A 22,408-nucleotide genomic window follows, 5' to 3' on the forward strand; every position below is an offset into this window, starting at 1 on the left:
TTTCAGGCACCCCTATTTTGTGCACTGTATGTCTGGAAATTTCCATAGGCTGTGATATAGAGGTCAGAGACAGTGAATTCCATTTAGGAGAAAGTATTTAATATTTGTACTGCCTGGAAGGATCTTGGAAAACTTTACACAACCATTCATAGAAGTCTTTCAGTCAGTAATATTAGGTTGTTTCTGAAACCTATAATTTTGGTCAGTTCCTCCACATTTCTCACTTTGAAAAATCTAATTCAGTCCTTTCCCTCGTCCTTGTGTAGCTCTCTAGTCCATTCTCAGTGGACGATGCAACTTGGTTCAACATGAGAGCTGCCCTGAATTGCCTAGTCTTCATTAGCCTCAGTGCAAAGGACACTGGCAGAGCCAAGGGAAATCAAATGATCGCGTAAATTTACATAATCCATAAAGAACAGAAGATGGAAATTCCTTACTGGAGTGTGAAGCACCAGCTTGGTCATGGCGGCTGCAGCTCATGCCATGGCTGTGGGGACACGGAGATGCTGTCTGGTGCTCAGCTTGTTGTGGTTTAAGCCCAGTCAGCCACTGGGTGTTACAGCCATTCTCTCATGACCCTCTTGCCCTGGTGGGATGGAAAAAAAGAATAAAACTTACAGGTTGAGTTACAAACAGAGCAATACGAGGAGTAAATGAAAAGGAGAAGAGAGAGAAATAAAACGTCAATTAAATCCATGTGATGCACAGTACAGTCACTCACGACCTTCTGACATGGTGTCCAGCCCATCCCAGAGCAGGGATAGGCAGCACTGGCCATCTCTCTGCAGTTTTCATACTGAGCATCATGCAGAATGGCAGGAAAACCATTTTGGCAAGTTAGGGGCAGCTGTCCTGGAATCGCTCCCTTCCAGCTGCTTGTGCCCCTGCCCTCTGGCAGAGCATGAGACACTGTTCAGTCCTGGATTTGGGGTAAGCAGTGCTTGGCTACAACTAAAACTCTGTTATCAACATCATTCTCATGGTGAATTCAGAACACAGCACTGTGCCACAGTCTCCACCTGCTAATCCTGCCTCCTGCTAGGCACCTGCGTCCAGTTTTCCTCAGGACTTCCACTGGAATTACTCCTTCAGTGAAACGCTGAATTGGGTGACATCCCACGAGCCTTCTCCTTCCCAGCATTATGAGGCAGAAGTTCCAGCAGGGATCCCAGCCTGTTTCCACTTGTTTCTCCTTCCCTCTTGTCAGGCAGAGCTGCCGGCAGAGGGAAGAAAAGGATGAGGGAAATGTGCTGTGCCAGCAGACCTCGGTAGAATGGCTGCTCACGCCTTCCCGGTGTTCCTTTCAGCCTTGCCACTGTCCCAGATGTTATCCCTGTGCCCATCGGGCTCCCCAGCTCTCCCGTGTGGATTTTGTCCCGGGCACGAGAGGACCCGTGGACGTTCTTCAGAGCAGAAACACCTGAGGGCGCAGTGGAGAGGATGCAGTGGCCTGGCTCTCCTCAGCCTGGGAGCAGAGCAGCAGGGAGGTGTCCCTGGCCCAGCGTGAGTGAATGAAATTGCACTGTACAGCTGCTTTCTACACCCCAGTGCTCCACTGGCTGAGTGCCGCTGGCAGCCTCCACACCCCACTGCAGGAACAGCTCAGTCCTGCCAGGAAAACAAATCTCCTTGCAGAGGTCAATTCCCAGGACAGAGGGGGTAATGACACAGATGCTCTCTGTCCCTGAGCAATCCCTGAGTTTGCCAAATGACCTGTGCTCCTGAAGCCAAACCTCCTGCGGCCCTTGTGCCACAGGCAGCAGCAGTCGGGGACACCCTGGGCTCCCCAGCAAGGCCCCAGGTCCCAGGGAGAAGCCATCTCTGGAGCTACTTAGCCTATTTCCTGTCACCAAGGAGAGGTCACCCTGACCCCCATCCTCAGCACCTTGTCACCCTCATGGCTGTCCCCGTGGGCCACACTCGACCCTTTCTCTGTCCCCATGCCAGGGCATTGACTGTCCCTCAGCTCTTCACAGGTATTTACCTTCCTCTCCTACCGCTCTCACTGCACTGTCCATGGCAGCCCTCACAAGTGCTTGGGCTGCTGCGCTGCCTTTCGGGGTCCTGCCTGCCTCTCACTGATGGTATTTGCTGTGCTCACAGTGCTGCAGAGAGAAAAAGAGCCGGCACACCGCTGCCTGGGATGTGGGGTGGCCAGGCAGGACCTGAATCAGCCGTGTCTGGGGAAGACAGGGAAAGTGCATGGGAAAATCCAAGGCACCTCTGTGTGGCCTTTGTGCCTCATTCCTCCATCTCCCAGGGGCTTCAGAAGCAGAAGGGGAGCAGGCAGCATTCCTCTGCCTTGCACACACTCAGCCTGCCGTGCAACCTCAGCACAGTTCTGTCCTCACAACCCCATCCTTCCCTGCCCACACATCCACGCCCATCCTGCCCCTTCCACCTGCTGCATCTCTGCAGGGTTTCTGCTTTCCTGTCATAGTTTGTGTCACTCCCCAGCCTCCCCAGCCAGCCAATGCCTTCTCATATTTGTTGGCCAGCCCCACCCCGAGCTGTCTCACCCTCACTCACTGCTCCCTCTTCTCATTTCTTTGGGCAGCTACAGGAGGCAGGCTGCTGACAGGGAAGGGGCTGTTCCCCCATGGTTCCCAGCTGTTTCTTTGTGGCCATGCTGGCCCCTCTGGGTAAGTGAACTCAACGCAGCCCTGAGCACCTCCACTGATCCTGCTGCTGCTCTCCCAGCTTTGTAGCCGGTTCCTGGTACTGCTTTGTTCTGCAGAGCTTCCTGTGTTGAGGACAAGCAGTGAATGTGGTGGGCAGCAATCCCTGAATCCTCAGTGGCCCTCTCTTTGCCATTCTTTGTACAGCCCCTAGATGATTCCTGGTTTGGAGCACAAACTGCCCAGGAATGCAGCTTGCCAATTGAAGAGAGATTGGAAATTCACCTGCTGATCTGAAGAGCTGTCCTATGCCTTGAACTGCAGCTGCCTTGGTTGCCCTCCTTCTTTAACCCACTCCCTCCAAAGCCACAGTGCCTAGTTCATAATTTTCCCATTTTTCCTTCTCCTCACTGCTCCACTTTTCCTTTCCAGTTTTATCTCTGGAACAGTCTCCAGACATGGTGATAAAAGAAGGCCAGTCCGTGAAACTGGAATGTTCCAAGAAGAAATCTTCTAACATAGCTATGTTCTGGTACATGCTGCCTTCAGAAAAGAATTCCCGTTTGACACTATTGGCTTCTGCAGTACAAGGTGGCAACATAGAAGTGGAGAAGAGTTTTGAGGGCCATTTCAAGAGCAGTGACATCAAAGGAGACAGCATCACCCTCTCAATAGACCATGCCTTTCTCAATGACTCTGGCACATACTACTGTGCTGAGAGTGAACACAGTGGTGAAGCTGCTGAGGGAGCTGAGCACAAACTGCTCCCTGCACATACAGGACCTGCTTTCCACCTCATGAGTGCTGCATGATGCTTCTCACTCATCAGCTCCTCAGCTTCCCAGCCTAGCCTTCCTCTGCCTGTCAGATACTGTCACTTTATTTGTCCATCTTTATCTCCTTGCCACTCCAGAATTCCCTCTGTTTTTAACTCGTACTTCCACTCCAGTTACTGCTGTCAGCCTTTTTCCTTTCCCTTCCTTTCCCTTCCTTTCCTTTCCCTTCCCTTCCCTTCCCTTCCCTTCCCTTCCCTTCCCTTCCCTTCCCTTCCCTTCCCTTCCCTTCCCTTCCCTTCCCTTCCCTTCCCTTCCCTTCCCTTCCCTTCCCTTCCCTTCCCTTCCCTTCCCTTCCCTTCCCTTCCCTTCCCTTCCCTTCCCTTCCCTTCCCTTCCCTTCCCTTCCCTTCCCTTCCCTTCCCTTCCCTTCCCTTCCCTTCCCTTCCCTTCCCTTCCCTTCCCTTCCCTTCCCTTCCCTTCCCTTCCCTTCCCCACCTTCTTCTTTCAGTCCTCAATCTGCACTCCACTGACTTCCTGTTACTCAACTCCAGCCTACCCTGCTCATGATTGTCCCTGTCAAACAGAACGAGTGCTTGTGTGGGAACCTCTTGGTGCACCTGTAGATCAAGGCAAGGCCAGGCAGGTGTTGAAGTAGCCAGCACCATGTGGGAGCTGCCCACACACCCCTCTGTTCTAACGACTTGCCTGTGGTTGTTCTGTGGCCAAGGAATATGAAGAGCAGAGCACAGTCTGTGCTTACTCAGCTACAGCATTATTTCCTCCATGCAGAGAGGTCTCTGGGGCAGGATCCACCTGCCTTCCACCACTTGATCCACACAGAGTTTATCTTCAGCAGACATATTATAAAATTACAGGTGATGTTAGCAAGTGGAGCAGATATCAGAAATTTCCAACAGTTTAGAGTGTTCTTTTCATCAGTGTCTCATATGAAGGGGTAGAGAGTCTCCTCATCAAGTTCACTGATAACACCAGGTTTGGAGCATTTTGTGATAGTTCAGAGGTCTGTGCAGCCCTTCAGAGGGACCTCAACAGGCTGGAGAGATGGGCAGAGAGGACCCTTGTGACATTCAGCCAAGGCAAATGCACCTGGGGAGGAATAACCCCACGTACCAGCACAGGCTGGGGGAGGACCTGCTGAGAGCAGCTCTTCAGAGAAGGACCTAGGGGCCCTGGTGGACAAGAAGCTGTCCATGAGCCAGCAGTGTGTCCTGGTGGCCAAGAAGGCCAGCGGAGTCCTGGGGTGCATTAGGAAGAGCATTGCCAGCAGGGCCAGGGAGGTGAGGCTCCCCTCAGCCCTGGTGAGGCACATCTGCAGTGCAGTGTCCTGCTGTGTGCTCTTCAGGACAAGAGAGACATGGAGCTGCTGGAGCAGGCCAGGGGAGGAGAAAGGTGATGGATAGAGTGAAGCACCTCTTTGGTGAGCAAAAAGCCTGTGGGAGCTGGGCCTGTTTGAGCTTGAGGAAAAGCAACTTAGAGGGCACCTCATCAATGTCTATAAATAAGTGAAGGGAAGGTGCCAAGAGGTACAACCAGGCTCTTCTCCATGTTACCAAGCACAAAGACAAGAGTCAATGTGCAGAAAATAATGCACAGGAAGTTCCACCTGAATATGAGGCAAGAACTTTCCTGTGTTGGTGACTATGCAAAGGAGCAGTTTGCAAGAGAAGCTTTAGGGATCTCTCTTATGAGATATTCCAGAACCTGTGGATACAATCCTGTGCCATGTGCTCTGAGATGACTCAGGTTGAGTAGGGAGCATGGAACAGTGACCCCCTGAGGTCCCTTCTCAGCTGACCCATTCTCTGATTCTGTCCTGCATAACACACAGACTTGCACAGCACAGCGTGATGGCACTGAAATTGCTCCATCTCTGCAGGGGTTCTGCTTTCCTGCCATAGTTTGTGTCACTCCCCAGCCTCCCCAGCCAGCCAATGCCTTCTCACATTTGTTGGCCAGCCCCACCCCGAGCTGTGTCACCCTCACTCACTGCTCCCTCTTCTCATTTCTTTGGGCAGCTACAGGAGGCAGGCTGCTGACAGGGAAGGGGCTGTTCCCCCATGGTTCCCAGCTGTTTCTTTGTGGCCATGCTGGCCCCTCTGGGTAAGTGAACTCAACGCAGCCCTGTGCACCTCCACTGATCCTGCTGCTGCTCTCCCAGCTTTGTAGCCGGTTCCTGGTACTGCTTTGTTCTGCAGAGCTTCCTGTGTTGAGGATAAGCAGTGAATGTGGTGGGCAGCAATCCCTGAATCCTCAGTGGCCCTCTCTTTGCCATTCTTTGTACAGCCCCTAGATGATTCCTGGTTTTGGGCACAAACTGCCCAGGAATGCAGCTTGCCAATTGAAGAGAGATTGGAAATTCACCTGCTGATCTGAAGAGCTGTCCTATGCCTTGAACTGCAGCTGCCTTGGTTGCCCTCCTTCTTTAACCCACTCCCTCCAAAGCCACAGTGCCTAGTTCATAATTTTCCCATTTTTCCTTCTCCTCACTGCTCCACTTTTCCTTTCCAGTTTTATCTCTGGAACAGTCTCCAGACATGGTGATAAAAGAAGGGCAATCCGTGAAACTGGAATGTTCCAAGAAGAAATCCTCTAACATAGCTATGTTCTGGTACATGCTGCCTTCAGAAAAGAATTCCCGTTTGACACTATTGGCTTCTGCAGTACAAGGTGGCAACATAGAAGTGGAGAAGGGTTTTGAGGGCCATTTCAAGAGCAGCGACATCAAAGGAGACAGCATCACCCTCTCAATAGACCATGCCTTTCTCAATGACTCTGGCACATACTACTGTGCTGAGAGAGAACACAGTGGTGAAGCTGCTGAGGGAGCTGAGCACAAACTGCTCCCTGCACATACAGGACCTGCTTTTCACTACATGAGTGCTGCATGATGCTTCTCACTCATCAGCTCCTCAGCTTCCCAGCCTTTCCTTCCTCTGCCTGTCAGATACTGTCACTTTATTTGTCCATCTTTATCTCCTTGCCACTCCAGAATTCCCTCTGTTTTTAACTCGTACTTGCACTCCAGTTACTGCTGTCAGCCTTTTTCCTTTCCCTTCCTTTCCCTTCCTTTCCCTTCCTTTCCCTTCCTTTCCCTTCCTTTCCCTTCCTTTCCCTTCCTTTCCCTTCCCTTCCCTTCCCTTCCCTTCCCTTCCCTTCCCTTCCCTTCCCTTCCCTTCCCTTCCCTTCCCTTCCCTTCCCTTCCCTTCCCTTCCCTTCCCTTCCCTTCCCTTCCCTTCCCTTCCCTTCCCTTCCCTTCCCTTCCCTTCCCTTCCCTTCCCTTCCCTTCCCTTCCCTTCCCTTCCCTTCCCTTTCCCACCTTCTTCTTTCTGTCTTCATTCTGCACTCCACTGACTTCCTGTTACTCAACTCCAGCCCACCCTGCTCATGATTGTCCCTGTCAAACAGAACGAGTGCTTGTGTGGGAACCTCTTGGTGCACCTGTAGATCAAGGCAAGGCCAGGCAGGTGTTGAAGTAGCCAGCACCATGTGGGAGCTGCCCACACGCTCCTCTGTTCTAACGACTTGCCTGTGGTTGTTCTGTGGCCAAGGAATATGAAGAGCAGAGCACAGTCTGTGCTTACTCAGCTACAGCATTATTTCCTCCATGCAGAGAGGTCTCTGGGGCAGGATCCACCTGCCTTCCACCCCTTGATCCACATACAGTTTATCTTCAGCAGACATATTATAAAATTACAGGTGATATTAGCAAGTGTGGCAGATTGCAAAAATTTCAACAGGTTAGAGTGTTCTTTTCATCAGTGACTCAGATGAAGGGGTAGAGAGTCTCCTCATCAAGTTCACTGATAACACCAAGTTTGGAGCATTTTCTGATAGTCCAGAGGGCTGTGCAGCCCTTCAGAGGGACCTCAACAGGCTGGAGAGATGGGCAGAGAGGACCCTTGTGAAATTCAGCCAAGGCAAATGCACCTGGGGAGGAATAACCCCATGTACCAGCACAGGGGTCTGACCTGCTGAGAGCAGCTCTTCAGAGAAGGACGTGGGGGCCCTGGTGGACAAGAAGCTGTCCATGAGCCAGCAGTGTGTCCTGGTGGCCAAGAAGGCCAGCGGAGTCCTGGGGTGCATTAGGAAGAGCATTGCCAGCAGGGCCAGGGAGGTGAGGCTCCCCTCAGCCCTGGTGAGGCACATCTGCAGTGCAGTGTCCTGCTGTGTGCTCTTCAGGACAAGAGGGACATGGAGCTGCTGGAGCAGGCCAGGGGAGGAGAAAGGTGATGGATAGAGTGAAACACGTCTTTGGTGAGCAAAAAGCCTGTGGGAGCTGGGCCTGTTTGAGCTTGAGGAAAAGCAACTTAGAGGGCACCTCATCAGTGTCTATAAATATGTGAAGGGAAGGTGCCAAGAGGTACATCCAGGCTCCTCTCCATGTTACCAAGGAGTAAGACAAGAGTCAATGTGCAGAAAATAATGCACAGGAAGTTCCACCTGAATATGAGGCAAGAACTTTTCTGTGTTGGTGACCATGCATGGGAGAAGGTTGGCCAGATAAATTTTAGGGATCACTCTTTGGAGATATTCCAGAACCTGTGGATACAATCCTGTGCCATGTGCTCTGAGATGATTCTGCTTGAGCAAGGAGCTTGGAACAGTGACCCCCTGAGGTCCCTTCTCAGCTGACCCATTCTCTGATTCTGTCCTGCATAACACACAGACTTGCACAGCACAGCGTGATGGCACTGAAATTGCTCCATCTCTGTAGGGGTTCTGCTTTCCTGCCATAGTTTGTGTCACTCCCCAGCCTCCCCAGCCAGCCAATGCCTTCTTACATTTGTTGGCCAGCCCCACCCCGAGCTGTGTCACCCTCACTCACTGCTCCCTCTTCTCATTTCTTTGGGCAGCTACAGGAGGCAGGCTGCTGACAGGGAAGGGGCTGTTCCCCCATGGTTCCCAGCTGTTTCTTTGTGGCCATGCTGGCCCCTCTGGGTAAGTGAACTCAAAGCAGCCCTGTGCACCTCCACTGATCCTGCTGCTGCTCTCCCAGCTTTGTAGCCAGGTCCTGGCACTGCTTTGTTCTGCAGAGCTTCCTGTGTTGAGGATAAGCAGTGACTGTAGTGGGCAGCAATCCCTGAATCCTCAGTGGCCATCTCTTTGTCACTGGTTGTGCAGCCCCTAGATGGTTCCTGGTTTTGGGCACAAACTGCCCAGGATGACAGCTTGCCAATAGAAGAGAGAGTGGAAACTCACCTGCTGATCTGAAGAGCTGTCCCATGCCTTGAACTGCTGCTCCTTTGGCTGCCCCTCCTTCTTCAACCCTTTCCCTGTCAGCCCACAGAGCCTAGTTCAAAATTTTTTCCCATTTTTTTCTCCTTCTCCTCACTGCTCCTTCTTCTCCTTTCCAGTGTTAGCCCTGGAACAGTCTCCAGACATGGTGATAAAAGAAGGGCAATCCGTGAAACTCGAATGTTCCAAGAAGAAATCCACCAGCACAGCAATGGCCTGGTTCATGCTGCCATCAGAGAAGAATTCCAGTATGACCCGGCTGGTTTATGCATATGAAGGTGTTACTGCAGAAGTGGAGAAGGGTTTTGAGGGCCATTTCAAGAGCAGTGACATCAAAGGAGACAGCATCACCCTCTCAATAGACCATGCCTTTCTCAATGACTCTGGCACATACTACTGTGCTGAGAGTGAACACAGTGGTGAAGCTGCTGAGGGAGCTGAGCACAAACTGCTCCCTGCACATACAGGACCTGCTTTCTACCTCATGAGTTGTCATGGGTTAACACTGGCCAGATGTTAATGCAGCCATGAATATATGTTTTTTCTCTAACAACTCCTGTGGGATGTGATCAGGAACAGAGTAGAGCAGGCTTAAATCTTGAAAACAAAAAAAACCCCACCAAAACTTTATTAATTACATAAGAACAGGGACAGAAATACTCTTAAACACACACAGAAACAGAAATAAAAACTTCTTAGAACATTTCTTCTCCCAGTCTCTACCTCCCCACCTCTCACTTTTCCCAGACCAACCTTTGGGTTTTAGATCAAACAATCACCACTCAAAAAAACTAATCTTCAATTCAGCAAGGGAGAGAGGAGTCTCTCTGGCACCACAGACTGTTCTCCAGAACACACAGGTCCACTCCTTATGTGTTCCCATGTCACCCGTGGCACCGCCCAGAGAAGTCTGCCAGGGTGACTCTCTCTTTTTCCTATGTCCAGCGCTCTCACCGCTGTCTCATAGGCCACAACTACATACAGGGCTTTTTAAGGATGCTGCATGCCAAGCTCTCCCCTTTTTACCCAGGGGCCGGGGTTCCAGGAGCAGGTCTGCCCTGAAGGCAGAGGGCACCACCTCACCCTCCCCCTCTTTTCTCTGCTCGCTCCACTCTGCAAGTGCCAGTCACTGTAGCAAAAGCAAGGGCAGCTGCATCCACCCAAAAAATGCAGTTTATGTTCAAAAGAGACTCAAGTTCAGTCTATGGCTGACATTATGCAAGAGAAGTCCAGCTCAGAAGGCTACTCCTCTCATTCTTCTATCGGGTTCCTTCCAATCATGCTTTATCATCTCGGTCCCAGGCCGCTTCCTTCTCCTTATTTCCAAAATCACCAGTCATGAGAATCAATGTCTAAGAAAAGTTTCTTTCTGCCAAGCAAGGGTTAACAGTTTCTTCTCAGCAGGGTGCTGCAGGCTGAGGCACTCCCAGGCTAGGCAACTCCCACGTGGCTGGGCACCTTCTCCCGGAGTTGGGGGGGGGGTGGAGGGGGGTGAGCACACACAGAAGGCACTTCCACAGTTTTCCACCCCTCCATCCTGGACAGGGCAGCTCAGTTTCAGTCCTGTCCCCTCTCTTCTCCCCCCAGAGCCCCAGCTTACTTTAGTTCCACCGCGTGGTTGTCCTGAGCCTGGCCACGTGGCTTCCCCCTCCCCCACTCAGCCCAGAGCTGAGTAGGGGAGAGGAGATGTTTCCACTGCTGAAACCGGAACCCAAAAGAGGCCGAATCCCCTAGACTCCTGCTTTTAACTCTTTGTGTCCTCAGAGGCATGTCCAAACCTCCGAGTGACCAATCCAGGTGCCAGCAGAAAAGCTGATCACTGATTCGACTGCCTACATCCCCCTGGAAAAAATTCACCTCCCCCGCAACCACGACATGAGTGCTGCATGATGCTTCTCACTCATCAGCTCCTCAGCTTCCCAGCCTTGCCTTCCTTCTCTTATGAGATACTGACAGTGTATTTGTTCATCTTTGTCTCCTTGCACTACACCAGGCCTCTCTCTTCCTTTTCCTCTTACTTGTACTACACGTGTCTGCCTTTTATTTCTCTCTGTCTCCCTTCCCTTCCCCACCTTCTTCATTCAGTCCTCAATCTGCACTCCACTGGCTTCCTGTTACTCAACTCCAGCCCACCCTGCTCATGATTGTCCCTGTCAAACAGAACGAGTGCTTGTGTGGGAACCTCTTGGTGCACCTGTAGATCAAGGCAAGGCCAGGCAGGTGTTGAAGTAGCCAGCACCATGTGGGAGCTGCCCACACACCCCTCTGTTCTAACGACTTGCCTGTGGTTGTTCTGTGGCCAAGGAATATGAAGAGCAGAGCACAGTCTGTGCTTACTCAGCTACAGCATTATTTCCTCCATGCAGAGAGGTCTCTGGGGCAGGATCCACCTGCCTTCCACCCCTTGATCCACATAGAGTTTATCTTCAGCAGACATATTATAAAATTACAGGTGATGTTAGCAAGTGGAGCAGATATCAGAAATTTCCAAGAGGTTGGAGTGTTCTTTTCATCAGTGTCTCAGATGAAGGGGTAGAGAGTCTCCTCATCAAGTTCACTGATAACACCAAGTTTGGAGGATTTTCTGATTCCCCAGAGGGCTGTGCAGCCCTTCAGAGGGACCTCAACAGACTGGAGAGATGGGCAGAGAGGACCCTTGTGAAATTCAGCCAAGGCAAATGCACCTGGGGAGGAATAACCCCATGTACCAGCACAGGCTGGGGGAGGACCTGCTGAGAGCAGCTCTTCAGAGAAGGACGTGGGGGCCCTGGTGGACAAGAAGCTGTCCATGAGCCAGCAGTGTGTCCTGGTGGCCAAGAAGGCCAGTGGTGTCCTGGGGTGCATTAGGAAGAGCATTGCCAGCAGGGCCAGGGAGGTGAGGCTCCCCTCAGCCCTGGTGAGGCACATCTGCAGTGCAGTGTCCTGCTGTGCGCTCTTCAGGACAAGAGAGACATGGAGCTGCTGGAACAGGCCAGGGGAGGAGAAAGGTGATGGATAGAGTGAAGCACCTCTTTGGTGAGCAAAAAGCCTGTGGGAGCTGGGCCTGTTTGAGCTTGAGGAAAAGCAGGTTAGTGGGCGCCTCATCAATATCTAAAAATATGTGAAGGGAAGGTGCCAAGAGGTACATCCAGGCTCTTCTCCATGTTACCAAGGAGTAAGACAAGAGTCAATGTGCAGAAAATAATGCACAGGAAGTTCCCCCTGAATATGAGGCAAGAACTTTTCTGTGTTGGTGACCGTGCATTGGAGCAGGTTGGCCAGAGAATTTCGAGGGGTTTTGTCTCTGGAGATGATCCTGAACCATGTGGATACAATTTTGTGCTCTGGGATGATAGTGCTTGGGTAAGGAGTTTCGAGCAGTCATCCCCTGAGGTCCCTTCTCAGCTGACCCATTCTGTGATCCTGTCCTGCATAACACACAGCCGTGCACAGCACAGCCTGCATGGGGCACTCCAGGTTGTTCCCACCCTGCAGATTCCCATGCTATCGTACAAGCTTGTCAGGACACAAACCAGGGCTCCAGATAGCAGCCATGCCTGTTAAACATCACTAACTCCTCAAGTCCCCATGTCCTCTGCAAGGCTCCCTAGGCACTGCCCTGCCCTCTGCACACCCCAGGGAATTGGAGGCCCTTTCCATGGACACATCAGGCACAGCCTCCTCTCAGCTGGAGTGCTGCTTGTGGTGTGAGGATGTGGTGTTTGTACAAAGTAGAACAATCTCTTCATTTGTATCTGCCACTTCTTTAGAGGAATCTGGGATCTTTCTGCAATCTTCTCTAGGCAGCTTGGGCAAATGAATGCAATGGGACACGCTCAGACCTGCAGCAGAGGGTTTGGGAGCTGGAGGCATTGCTGCTGTCCTCTGCTGACAGGACACAGGGGAACACCTTCACTGCAAGGCCCATGACAGCCTTGAGCAGCTGCATCACTCGATGTCTTGCACGGGCCAGCCTTACATTGCTGCCGTGCGTGTGTGGGCACAGAGCACAGCACGGATGTGCAGAGTCTCTGTCAGCCCTCTGCACCCAAACTCAGTGCACACAAGCTGTGAGTGTCTCCTCCTGCCTGCAGGCATTTCCCACTGCCATGGGCAGGTGAACAAGGCATTTGCAGGGAAGAAGAGATGATTTTCTCCAGCTTTGTCCATTTGTGTGCTGGTGCTCTTTTGCAGAGTGCTGCAATAAGGAGGCAAGGAGAGTATCCCTTCTTCTCTGGCATGGACAAGGTCATTGTGTAGCAGCACATCCTGTGGAGCACACCCTTCTCCTCAAAAATCTCTGCCAGGTGCAGTCTCTCAAGGGGCAGTCCCAGTGCAGAGGCAAAGGCAGCCTGTTCTCTCCTTGAGATCCCCTTGAGAGTTCGAGAAGAGCAGACACAGAACTATTCTCTGTCATGCTCCAAGAGACACCAGCTTGGCAGGTCAGCAGCTTTTCCCAGAGCTGCACAACACATCAGTCCTGACTGGGATAAACAGAGATTGCACACTGCAGCTTGCAGGAGTCTGTGAGGGTGAGGGTGGCTAGGGAGGAGACAAATAGAAGCACACAGACACGCACAAGCATTCCTGAGATCTCCTTCTCTTCCCAACATTTTGTGCCATGCTGTGCATTCCTGTGCACACGCTCAGGCTGCCACACTGCCCCATCCTGCTCCATGACAGCCCTGAGCTGTGCCACCTACTGAACTCCCAGCTACTCATGCACACCCACGCTCCCACAGAGCAGGAAGCCAGAGGGGCAGAGTACAAGCACCTCCTGACTGCCTGCAGGTGTCATTCCCCACCGTTCCCGGACAGCCCACTGCCTTGTCTCATTTCAGACTCCCTCTCCCTGCCCTGCCCAGCCACAGAGAGACGTATCTCCTCCTCTCCACCTCTCCTCTTTACACATCTCCGTGTCTGTGCCGTCACCAGGGGCAGGTTGCTGGAAGGAGGGGCCCTTTCTCTATGGATTTCCACCGGTTCCTTGTGGCCATCCTGCTCCCTGTGGGTAAGTGGGCTTCCCTTCCTCCTCAGCAGCTGCACTGGAGCTGCTGCAGCCTCCTCGGCTGTGCTCCCAATTGCTGGCAGTGCCCCTTCCCCAAGGCTTCCCGAGGGAGGATGGGCAATGGACCAGGGGAGCTTTTCCACCACATAGGGAATGGGAAAGCTCTGCAAAGCTACAAATTCGGTTTTTCCTCCTCATTTTTAATCCTTCACTTGAGAGTAGCCAAGTCATTACTTCTCCCAACAGATTTTCTGTTGCATTTGAAGCTGGTTTCTTTGGGGTTTTTTGATCCTATGTGTCTTTTTCAGAGAAGCAGGGCACTCTCCCAAAGCTTTTTCGTATCCTGGTGGCATTCCATCCTGTGACATACTTGGAGGATTTGCATTTTTGTCCTCTTCAATGCATTTCACTTCCCACATTTCATCTCCTGTCTTTCCAGGCTGGGCCCTTCAGCAATCACCAGACACAGTTGTCCGGGTAGGAGACACCGTGACTCTGGAATGTTCTGCATCAGGGAAAGATTTTATATACATGTACTGGTACAAGTTACCCATGGAGAAGGATGCCAGATTGCAGCTGGTTGTGTATTCAGTGGAAGGTGGCAAAGGTGATATTGAGAAGGAATTCCAAAATCGCTTCCAGAGTAATGGCACTAAGAACAACCATTTATCTGTGAAGATTCAGCATGCCCTACTCAATGACACAGGCACATATTTCTGTGCTGAACAAGATCCACAGTGACTCAAAGGCTGGTGCAGCATAGCACAAACAAACAGGGACCTGTCACCAGCTGGGCCCCTAAATGAGCCCTGTGATGACAGAACCCTGATTTCTTTGCTTGCCCTGCAGCTTTTCAGGAAAGATGGTGTGTGTCTCTCGTTCTGTCTATCTGTCTGTTTTCTGCATGGCATCAGGGTGCTTTTCTTTTCTTTCCCATCTCGGAATCCCCTTCTGACTCTTGTTTCTTCTTGTCCACACTGTCTCAGCTCATTTCTCTGCCATTCCCAGACTTCTCCTCACTTTCCTCCTTTCATGTCTTTCTGTCTTTCCCCCTGACAGATGCTCTCTGTCCTCTCACACCTAGTCCCTTCCTATTTCCTATTCCCTTCCTCATCCGTCTATCCTTCCTTTCAATCTGTTACATCAACTCCTGGTGGGTGAAGCAGGATGTGGAAGAGCTCACAGTGTACTTTCCTTCTCCAGCAGTTGGAAGGACAAGGCCCAGGGGTCTTTGGCTCTACTGGTCTCCAGGGAATGGGCACATTGCTGTGCACCAGGGACCACAAGTTACACCACTGCCCTGTGACCTGAAGACTCAGATGTTTGAGAACTGTCCCTGCACACAGCAGGAGACTACCAAGGTTGGCCATGGAATGTCCCTGGAGTTTTCAGCAGGGCTTGTTGGTGTTTCCGAGCATCTTTAGCGGCCGATCCACTACATCCCTTGCTGCTTCCTGCAAGACATGTCGGCTGCCCTGACTTGCTTAAACCTCTTTATCTCCAGTTTAGAACACAGTGCAAAGGTCCACAGGAATCCTCACACAAAATTTCATAAAACATCCAGAACAGAAGATGGAAATGCCTTACTGGAGTGTGAAGCACCACCTTGGTCATGGCGGCTGCAGCTCATGCCATGGCTGTGGGGACACGGAGATGCTGTCTGGTGCTCAGCTTGTTGTGGTTTAAGCCCATTCAGCCACTGGGTGTTACAGCCATTCTCTCATGACACTCTTCCCCTGGTGGGATGGGAAAAAGAATGAAACTTACAGGTTGAGATACAAACAGAGCAATACGAGGAGTAAATGAAAAGGAGAAGAGGGAGAAATAAAAAGTCAAGTAAATCCATGTGATGCACAGTACAGTCATTCACGACCCTCTGACATGGTGTCCAGCCCATCCCAGGGCAGGGATAGGCAAGCCCTGGCCATCTCCCCTCAGTTTTCATACTGAGCATCATGCAGAATGGCTGGAAAACCCCTTTGGGCCAGTTAGGGGCAGCTGTCCTGGAAACGCTCCCTTCCAGCTGCTTGTGCCCCTGCCCTCTGGCAGAGCATGAGACACTGTTCAGTCCTGGATTTGGGGTAAGCAGTGCTTGACTACAACTAAAACTCTGTTATCAACATCATTCTCATGGTGAATTCAGAACACAGCACTGTGCCACAGTCTCCACCTGCTAATCCTGCCTCCTGCTTGGCACCTGCATCCAGTTTTCCTCAGGACTTCCACTGGAATTACTCCTTCAGTGAAACACTGAATTGGGTGACACCCCACGAGCCTTCTCCTTCCTAGCATTAAGAGGCAGAAGTTCCAGCAGGGATCCCAGCCTGTTTCCACTTGTTTCTCCTCCCCTCTTGTCAGGCAGAGCTGCCGGCAGAGGGAAGAGAAGGATGAGGGAAATGTGTTGTGCCAGCAGACCTCGGTAGAATGGCTGCTCACGCCTTCCCGGTGTTCCTTTCAGCCTTGCCACTGTCCCAGATGTTATCCCTGTGCCCATCGGGCTCCCCAGCTCTCCCGTGTGGATTTTGTCCCGGGCACGAGAGGACCCGTGGACGTTCTTCAGAGCAGAAACACCTGAGGGAGCAGTGGAGAGGATGCAGTGGCCTGGCTCTCCTCAGCCTGGGAGCAGAGCAGCAGGGAGGTGTCCCTGGCCCAGCGTGAGTGAATGAAATTGCACTGTACAGCTGCTTTCTACACCCCAGTGCTCCACTGGCTGAGTGCCACTGGCAGCCTCCACACCCCACTGCAGGAACAGCTCAGTCCTGCCAGGAAAACAAATCTCCTTGCAGAGGTCAGTTCTCAGGACAGAGGGGGCAATGACACAGATGCTCTCTGGCCCTGAGCAGTCCCTGAGTTTGCCAAATGACCTGTGCTCCTGAAGCCAAACCTCCTGCGGCCCTTGTGCCACAGGCAGCAGCAGTCAGGGACACCCTGGGCTCCCCAGCAAGGCCCCAGGTCCCAGGGAGAAGCCATCTCTGGAGCTACTTAGCCTATTTCCTGTCACCAAGGAGAGGTCACCCTGACCCCCATCCTCAGCACCTTGTCACCCTCATGGCTGTCCCCGTGGGCCACACTCGACCCTTTCTCTGTCCCCATGCCAGGGCATTGACTGTCCCTCAGCTCTTCACAGGTATTTACCTTCCTCTCCTACCGCTCTCACTGCACTGTCCATGGCAGCCCTCACAAGTGCTTGGGCTGCTGCGCTGCCTTTCGGGGTCCTGCCTGCCTCTCACTGATGGTATTTGCTGTGCTCACAGTGCTGCAGAGAGAAGAAGAGCCGGCACACCGCTGGCTGGGATGTGTGGTGGCCAGGCAGGACCTGAATCAGCCGTGTCTGGGGAAGACAGGGAAAGTGCATGGGAAAATCCAAGGCACCTCTGTGTGGCCTTTGTGCCTCATTCCTCCATCTCCCAGGGGCTTCAGAAGCAGAAGGGGAGCAGGCAGCATTCGACTGCCTTGCACACACTAAGCCTGCTGTGCAACCTCAGCACAGCTCTGTCCTCACAACCCCATCCTTCCCTGCCCACACATCCACGCCCATCCTGCCCCTTCCACCTGCTCCATCTCTGCAGGGGTTCTGCTTTCCTGCCATAGTTGGTGTCACTCCCCAGCCTCCCCAGCCAGCCAATGCCTTCTCACATTTGTTGGCCAGCCCCACCCCGAGCTGTGTCACCCTCACTCACTGCTCCCTCTTCTCATTTCTTTGGGCAGCTACAGGAGGCAGGCTGCTGACAGGGAAGGGGCTGTTCCCCCATGGTTCCCAGCTGTTTCTTTGTGGCCATGCTGGCCCCTCTGGGTAAGTGAACTCAACGCAGCCCTGAGCACCTCCACTGATCCTGCTGCTGCTCTCCCAGCTTTGTAGCCAGGTCCTGGCAATGCTTTGTTCTGCAGAGCTTCCTGTGTTGAGGATAAGCAGTGAATGTGGTGGGCAGGAATCCCTGAATCTTCAGTGGCCATCTCTTTGCCATTCTTTGTGCAGCCCCTAGATGATTCCTGGTTTGGAGCACAAACTGCCCAGGATGACAGCTTGCCAATAGAAGAGAGAGTGGAAACTCACCTTCTGATCTGAAGAGCTGTCCCATGCCTTGAGCTGCTGCTCCTTTGGCTGCCCTCCTTCTTCAACCCATTCCCTCCTAACCCACAGAGCCTAGTTCAAAATTTTTTCCCATTTTTTTCCTTCTCCTCACTGCTCCTTCTTCTCCTTTCCAGTGTTAGCCCTGGAACAGTCTCCAGACATGGTGATAAAAGAAGGCCAGTCCGTTAAACTGGAATGTTCCAAGATGAAATCCATCAGCACAGCAATGGCCTGGTTCTTGCTGCCTTCAGAGAAGAATTCCAGTATGACCCAGATGGTTTATGCATATGAAGGCTCTACCGCAGCAGTGGAGAAGGGTTTTGAGGGCCATTTCAAGAGCAGTGACATCAAAGGAGACAGCATCACCCTCTCAATAGACCATGCCTTTCTCAATGACTCTGGCACATACTACTGTGCTGAGAGTGAACACAGTGGTGAAGCTGCTGAGGGAGCTGAGCACAAACTGCTCCCTGCACATACAGGACCTGCTTTCCACCTCATGGGTGCTGCAAGATGCTTCTCACTCATCAGCTCCTCTGCTTCCCAGCCTTGTCTTCCTCTGCCTGTCAGATAGTGTCAGTGTATTTGTTCATCTTTGTCTCCTTGCCACTCCAGGCCTCCCTCTGCATTTTCCTCTTTCTTGTACACTTCTGTCAGATTTTCTTCTTCTCTCAGTCTCCCTTCCCTTTCCCACCTCCTTCTTTGAGTCCTCAATCTGCACTCCACTCACTTCCTGTTACTCAACTCCAGTCAACCCTGCTCATGATTGTCCCTGTCAAACAGAACGAGTGCTTTTGTGGGAACTTCTTGGTGCACCTGTAGATCAAGGCAAGGCCAGGCAGGTGTTGAAGTAGCCAGCACCATGTGGGAGCTGCCAACACGCTCCTCTGTTCTAACGACTTGCCTGTGGTTGTTCTGTGGCCAAAGAATATGAAGAGCAGAGCACAGTCTGTGCTTACTCAGCTACAGCACTATTACCTCCATGCAGAGAGGTCTCTGGGGCAGGATCCACCTGCCTTCCACCCCTTGATCCACATACAGTTTATCTTCAGCAGACATATTATAAAATTACAGGTGATGGTAGCAAGCAGAGCAAGTCACAGAAATTTCTAACAGGTTGGAGTGCTCTTTTCATCAGTGTCTCATATGAAGGGTTAGAGAGTCTCCTCATCAAGTTCACTGATAACACCAAGTTTGGAGCATTTTCTGATAGTCCAGAGGGCTGTGCAGCCCTTCAGAGGGACCTCAACAGGCTGGAGAGATGGGCAGAGAGGACCCTTGTGAAATTCAGCCAAGGCAAATGCATCTGGGGAGGAATAACCCCATGTACCAGCACAGGGGTCTGACCTGCTGAGAGCAGCTCTTCAGAGAAGGACCTGGGGGCCCTGGTGGACAAGAAGCTGTCCATGAGCCAGCAGTGTGTCCTGGTGGCCAAGAAGGCCAGCGGAGTCCTGGGGTGCATTAGGAAGAGCACTGCCAGCAGGGCCAGGGAGGTGAGGCTCCCCTCAGCCCTGGTGAGGCACATCTGCAGTGCAGTGTCCTGCTGTGTGCTCTTCAGGACAAGACAGACATGGAGCTGCTGGAACAGGCCAGGGGAGGAGAAAGGTGATGGATAGAGAGAAGCACCTCTTTGGTGAGCAAAAAGCCTGTGGGAGCTGGGCCTGTTCAGCATTGAGGAAAAGCAGGTTAGTGGGCGCCTCATCAATGTCTATTAATATGTGAAGGGAAGGTGCCAAGAGGTACATCCAGGTTCTCCTCCATGTTACGAAACAGGAAGACAAGAGACAATGGGCAGAAAATGATGCACAGGAAGTTCCCCCTGACTATGAGGCAAGAACTTTCATGTGCTGGTGACCGTGCATTGGAACAGGTTGGCCAGATAAGTTCTAGGAGCCCTCTCTCTGGAGATGATCCTGAACCATGTGGATACAATTTTGTGCTCTGGCACGACAGTGCTTGAGCAAGGAGCTTGGAGCAGTCACGCCCTGAAGTCTCTTCTCAGCTGACCCATTCTGTGATCCTGTCCTGCATAACACACAGCCATGCACAGCACAGCCTGCATGGGGCACTCCAGGTGGTTCCCACCCTGCAGATTCCCATGCTATCGTACAAGCTTGTCAGGACACAAACCAGGGCTCCAGATAGCAGCCATGCCTGTTCAACAGCCCTAACTCCTCAAATCCCCATGTCCTCTGCAAGGCTCCCTAGGCACTGCCCTGCCCTGTGCACACCCCAGGGAATTGGAGGCCCTTTCCATGGACACATCAGGCACAGCCTCCTCTCAGCTGCTGTGCTGGTTGTGGTGTGAGGATGTGGTGTTTGTACAAAGTAGAACAATCTCTTCACTTGTATCTGCCACTTCTTTAGAGGAATCTGGGATCTTTCTGCAATCTTCTCTAGGCAGCTTGGGCAAATGAATGCAATGGGACACGCTCAGACCTGCAGCAGAGGGTTTGGGAGCTGGAGGCATTGCTGCTGTCCTCTGCTGACAGGACACAGGGGAACACCTTCACTGCAAGGCCCATGACAGCCTTGAGCAGCTGCATCACTCGATGTCTTGCACGGGCCAGCCTCACATTGCTGCCGTGCGTGTGTGGGCACACAGCACAGCACGGATGTGCAGAGTCTCTGTCAGCCCTCTGCACCCAAACTCAGTGCACACAAGCTGTGAGTGTCTCCTCCTGCCTGCAGGCATTTCCCACTGCCATGGGCAGGTGAACAAGGCATGTGCAGGGAAGAAGAGATGAATTTCTCCAGCTTTGTCCATTTGTGTGCTGGTGCTCTTTTGCAGAGTGCTGCAATAAGGAGGCAAGGAGAGTATCCCTTCTTCTCTGGCATGGACGAGGTCAATGTGTAGCAGCCCATCCAGTGGTACACACCCTTCTCCTCAAAAATCTCTGCCAGGTGCAGTCTCTCAAGGGGCAGTCCCAGTGCAGAGGCAAAGGCAGCCTGTTCTCTCCTTGAGATCCCCTTGAGAGTTCGAGAAGAGCAGACACAGAACTATTGTCTGTCATGCTCCAAGAGACACCAGCTTGGCAGGTCAGCAGCTTTTCCCAGAGCTGCACAACACATCAGGCCTGACTGGGATTACCAGAGATTGCACACTGCAGCTTGCAGGAGTCTGTGAGGGTGAGGGTTGCTAGGGAGGAGACAAACAGCAGCACACAGACACGTAAAAGCATTCCTGAGATGTCCTTCTCTTACCAACGTTTTGTGCCATGCTGTGCATTCCTGTGCACACACTCAGGCTGCCACACTGCCCCATCCTGCTCCATGACAGCCCTGAGCTGTGCCACCTACTGAACTCCCAGCTACTCATGCACACCCACGCTCCCACAGAGCAGGAAGCCAGAGGGGCAGAGTACAAGCACCTCCTGACTGCCTGCAGGTGTCATTCCCCACCGTTCCTGGACAGCCCACTGCCTTGTCTCATTTCAGACTCCCTCTCCCTGCCCTGCCCAGCCACAGAGAGACGTATCTCCTCCTCTCCACCTCTCCTCTTTACACATCTCCGTGTCTGTGCTGTCACCAGGGGCAGGTTGCTGGAAGGAGGGGCCCTTTCTCTATGGATTTCCACCGGTTCCTTGTGGCCATCCTGCTCCCTGTGGGTAAGTGGGCTTCCCTTCCTCCTCAGCAGCTGCACTGGAGCTGCTGCAGCCTCCTCGGCTGTGCTCCCAATTGCTGGCAGTGCCCCTTGCCCAAGGCTTCCAGAGGGAGGATGGGCAATGAACCAGGCGAGCTTTTCCGCCACACAGGGAATGGGAAAGCTCTGCAAAGCTTCAAATTCGGTTTTTCCTCCTCATTTTTAATCCTTCATTTGAGAGTAGCCAAGTCATTCCTTCTCCCAACAGATTTTCTGTTGCATTTGAAGCTGGTTTCTTTGGGGTTTTTTGATCCTATGTGACAATTTCAGAGAAGCAGGGAACTCTCCCAAAGCTTTTTCATATCCTGGTGGCATTCCATCCTAGGACATACCTGGAGGATGTGCATTTTTGTCCTCTTCAATGCATTTCACTTCCCACATTTCATCTCCTGTCTTTCCAGGCTGGGCCCTTCAGCAATCACCAGACACAGTTGTCCGGGTAGGAGACACCGTGACTCTGGAATGTTCTGCATCAGGGAAACTTTTCATAAACTTGTACTGGTACAAGTTACCCATGGAGAAGGATGCCAGATTGCAGCTGGTTGTGTATTCATTGGAAGGTGGCAAAGCTGATATTGAGAAGGAATTCCAAAATCGCTTCCAGAGTAATGGCACTAAGAACAACCATTTATCTGTGAAGATTCAGCATGCCCTACTCAATGACACAGGCACATATTTCTGTGCTGAACAAGATCCACAGTGACTCAAAGGCTGGTGCAGCATAACACAAACAAACAGGGATCTGCTACCAGCACACACTGGGCCCTGAGATGATAGAACCCCAATTTTTTCACTTGCCCTCCAGCTTTTCACGAAAGATGGTATGTGTCTGTCTGTCCATCTGTGTGTCTTCTGCATGGCATCAGGGTGCTTTTCTATCCTTTCGCATCTTGGAATCCCCTTCTGATTCCTGTTTCTTCTTGTCCTCTCTCTTTCAGCTCATTTCTCTGCCATTCCCAGACTGGTTCTCACTTTCCTCCTTCCATGTCTTTCTGTCTGTCCCCCTGACAGATGCTCTCTGTCCTCTCACACCTAGTCCCTTCCTATTGCCTATTCC

At 52.1% G+C, this 22,408-nt stretch overlaps 1 protein-coding gene and 1 gene segment (V, D, J or C); both read left to right on the forward strand.

The window, feature by feature from the left end:
• The first annotated feature begins 5,388 nt into the window (after positions 1 to 5,388).
• LOC134548526 (T cell receptor beta variable 20-1-like) lies at positions 5,389 to 6,302 on the forward strand. The segment is given in 2 exon segments: positions 5,389 to 5,514; positions 5,923 to 6,302. Coding segments are annotated over 2 exon segments (423 nt in total).
• Positions 6,303 to 17,386: 11,084 nt separating this feature from the next.
• On the forward strand, positions 17,387 to 22,054 carry LOC134548527 (uncharacterized). The gene is made up of 3 exons (XM_063393428.1): positions 17,387 to 17,429; positions 17,843 to 18,211; positions 21,753 to 22,054. The coding sequence occupies exons 1-3, from the start codon at positions 17,387 to 17,389 to the stop codon at positions 22,052 to 22,054; spliced, it is 714 nt and encodes a 237-aa protein (XP_063249498.1).
• Positions 22,055 to 22,408: the final 354 nt, after the last annotated feature.

This window comes from Prinia subflava, chromosome 3 (assembly GCF_021018805.1).
Source record: "Prinia subflava isolate CZ2003 ecotype Zambia chromosome 3, Cam_Psub_1.2, whole genome shotgun sequence".
NCBI classification, from domain to species: domain Eukaryota; kingdom Metazoa; phylum Chordata; class Aves; order Passeriformes; family Cisticolidae; genus Prinia; species Prinia subflava.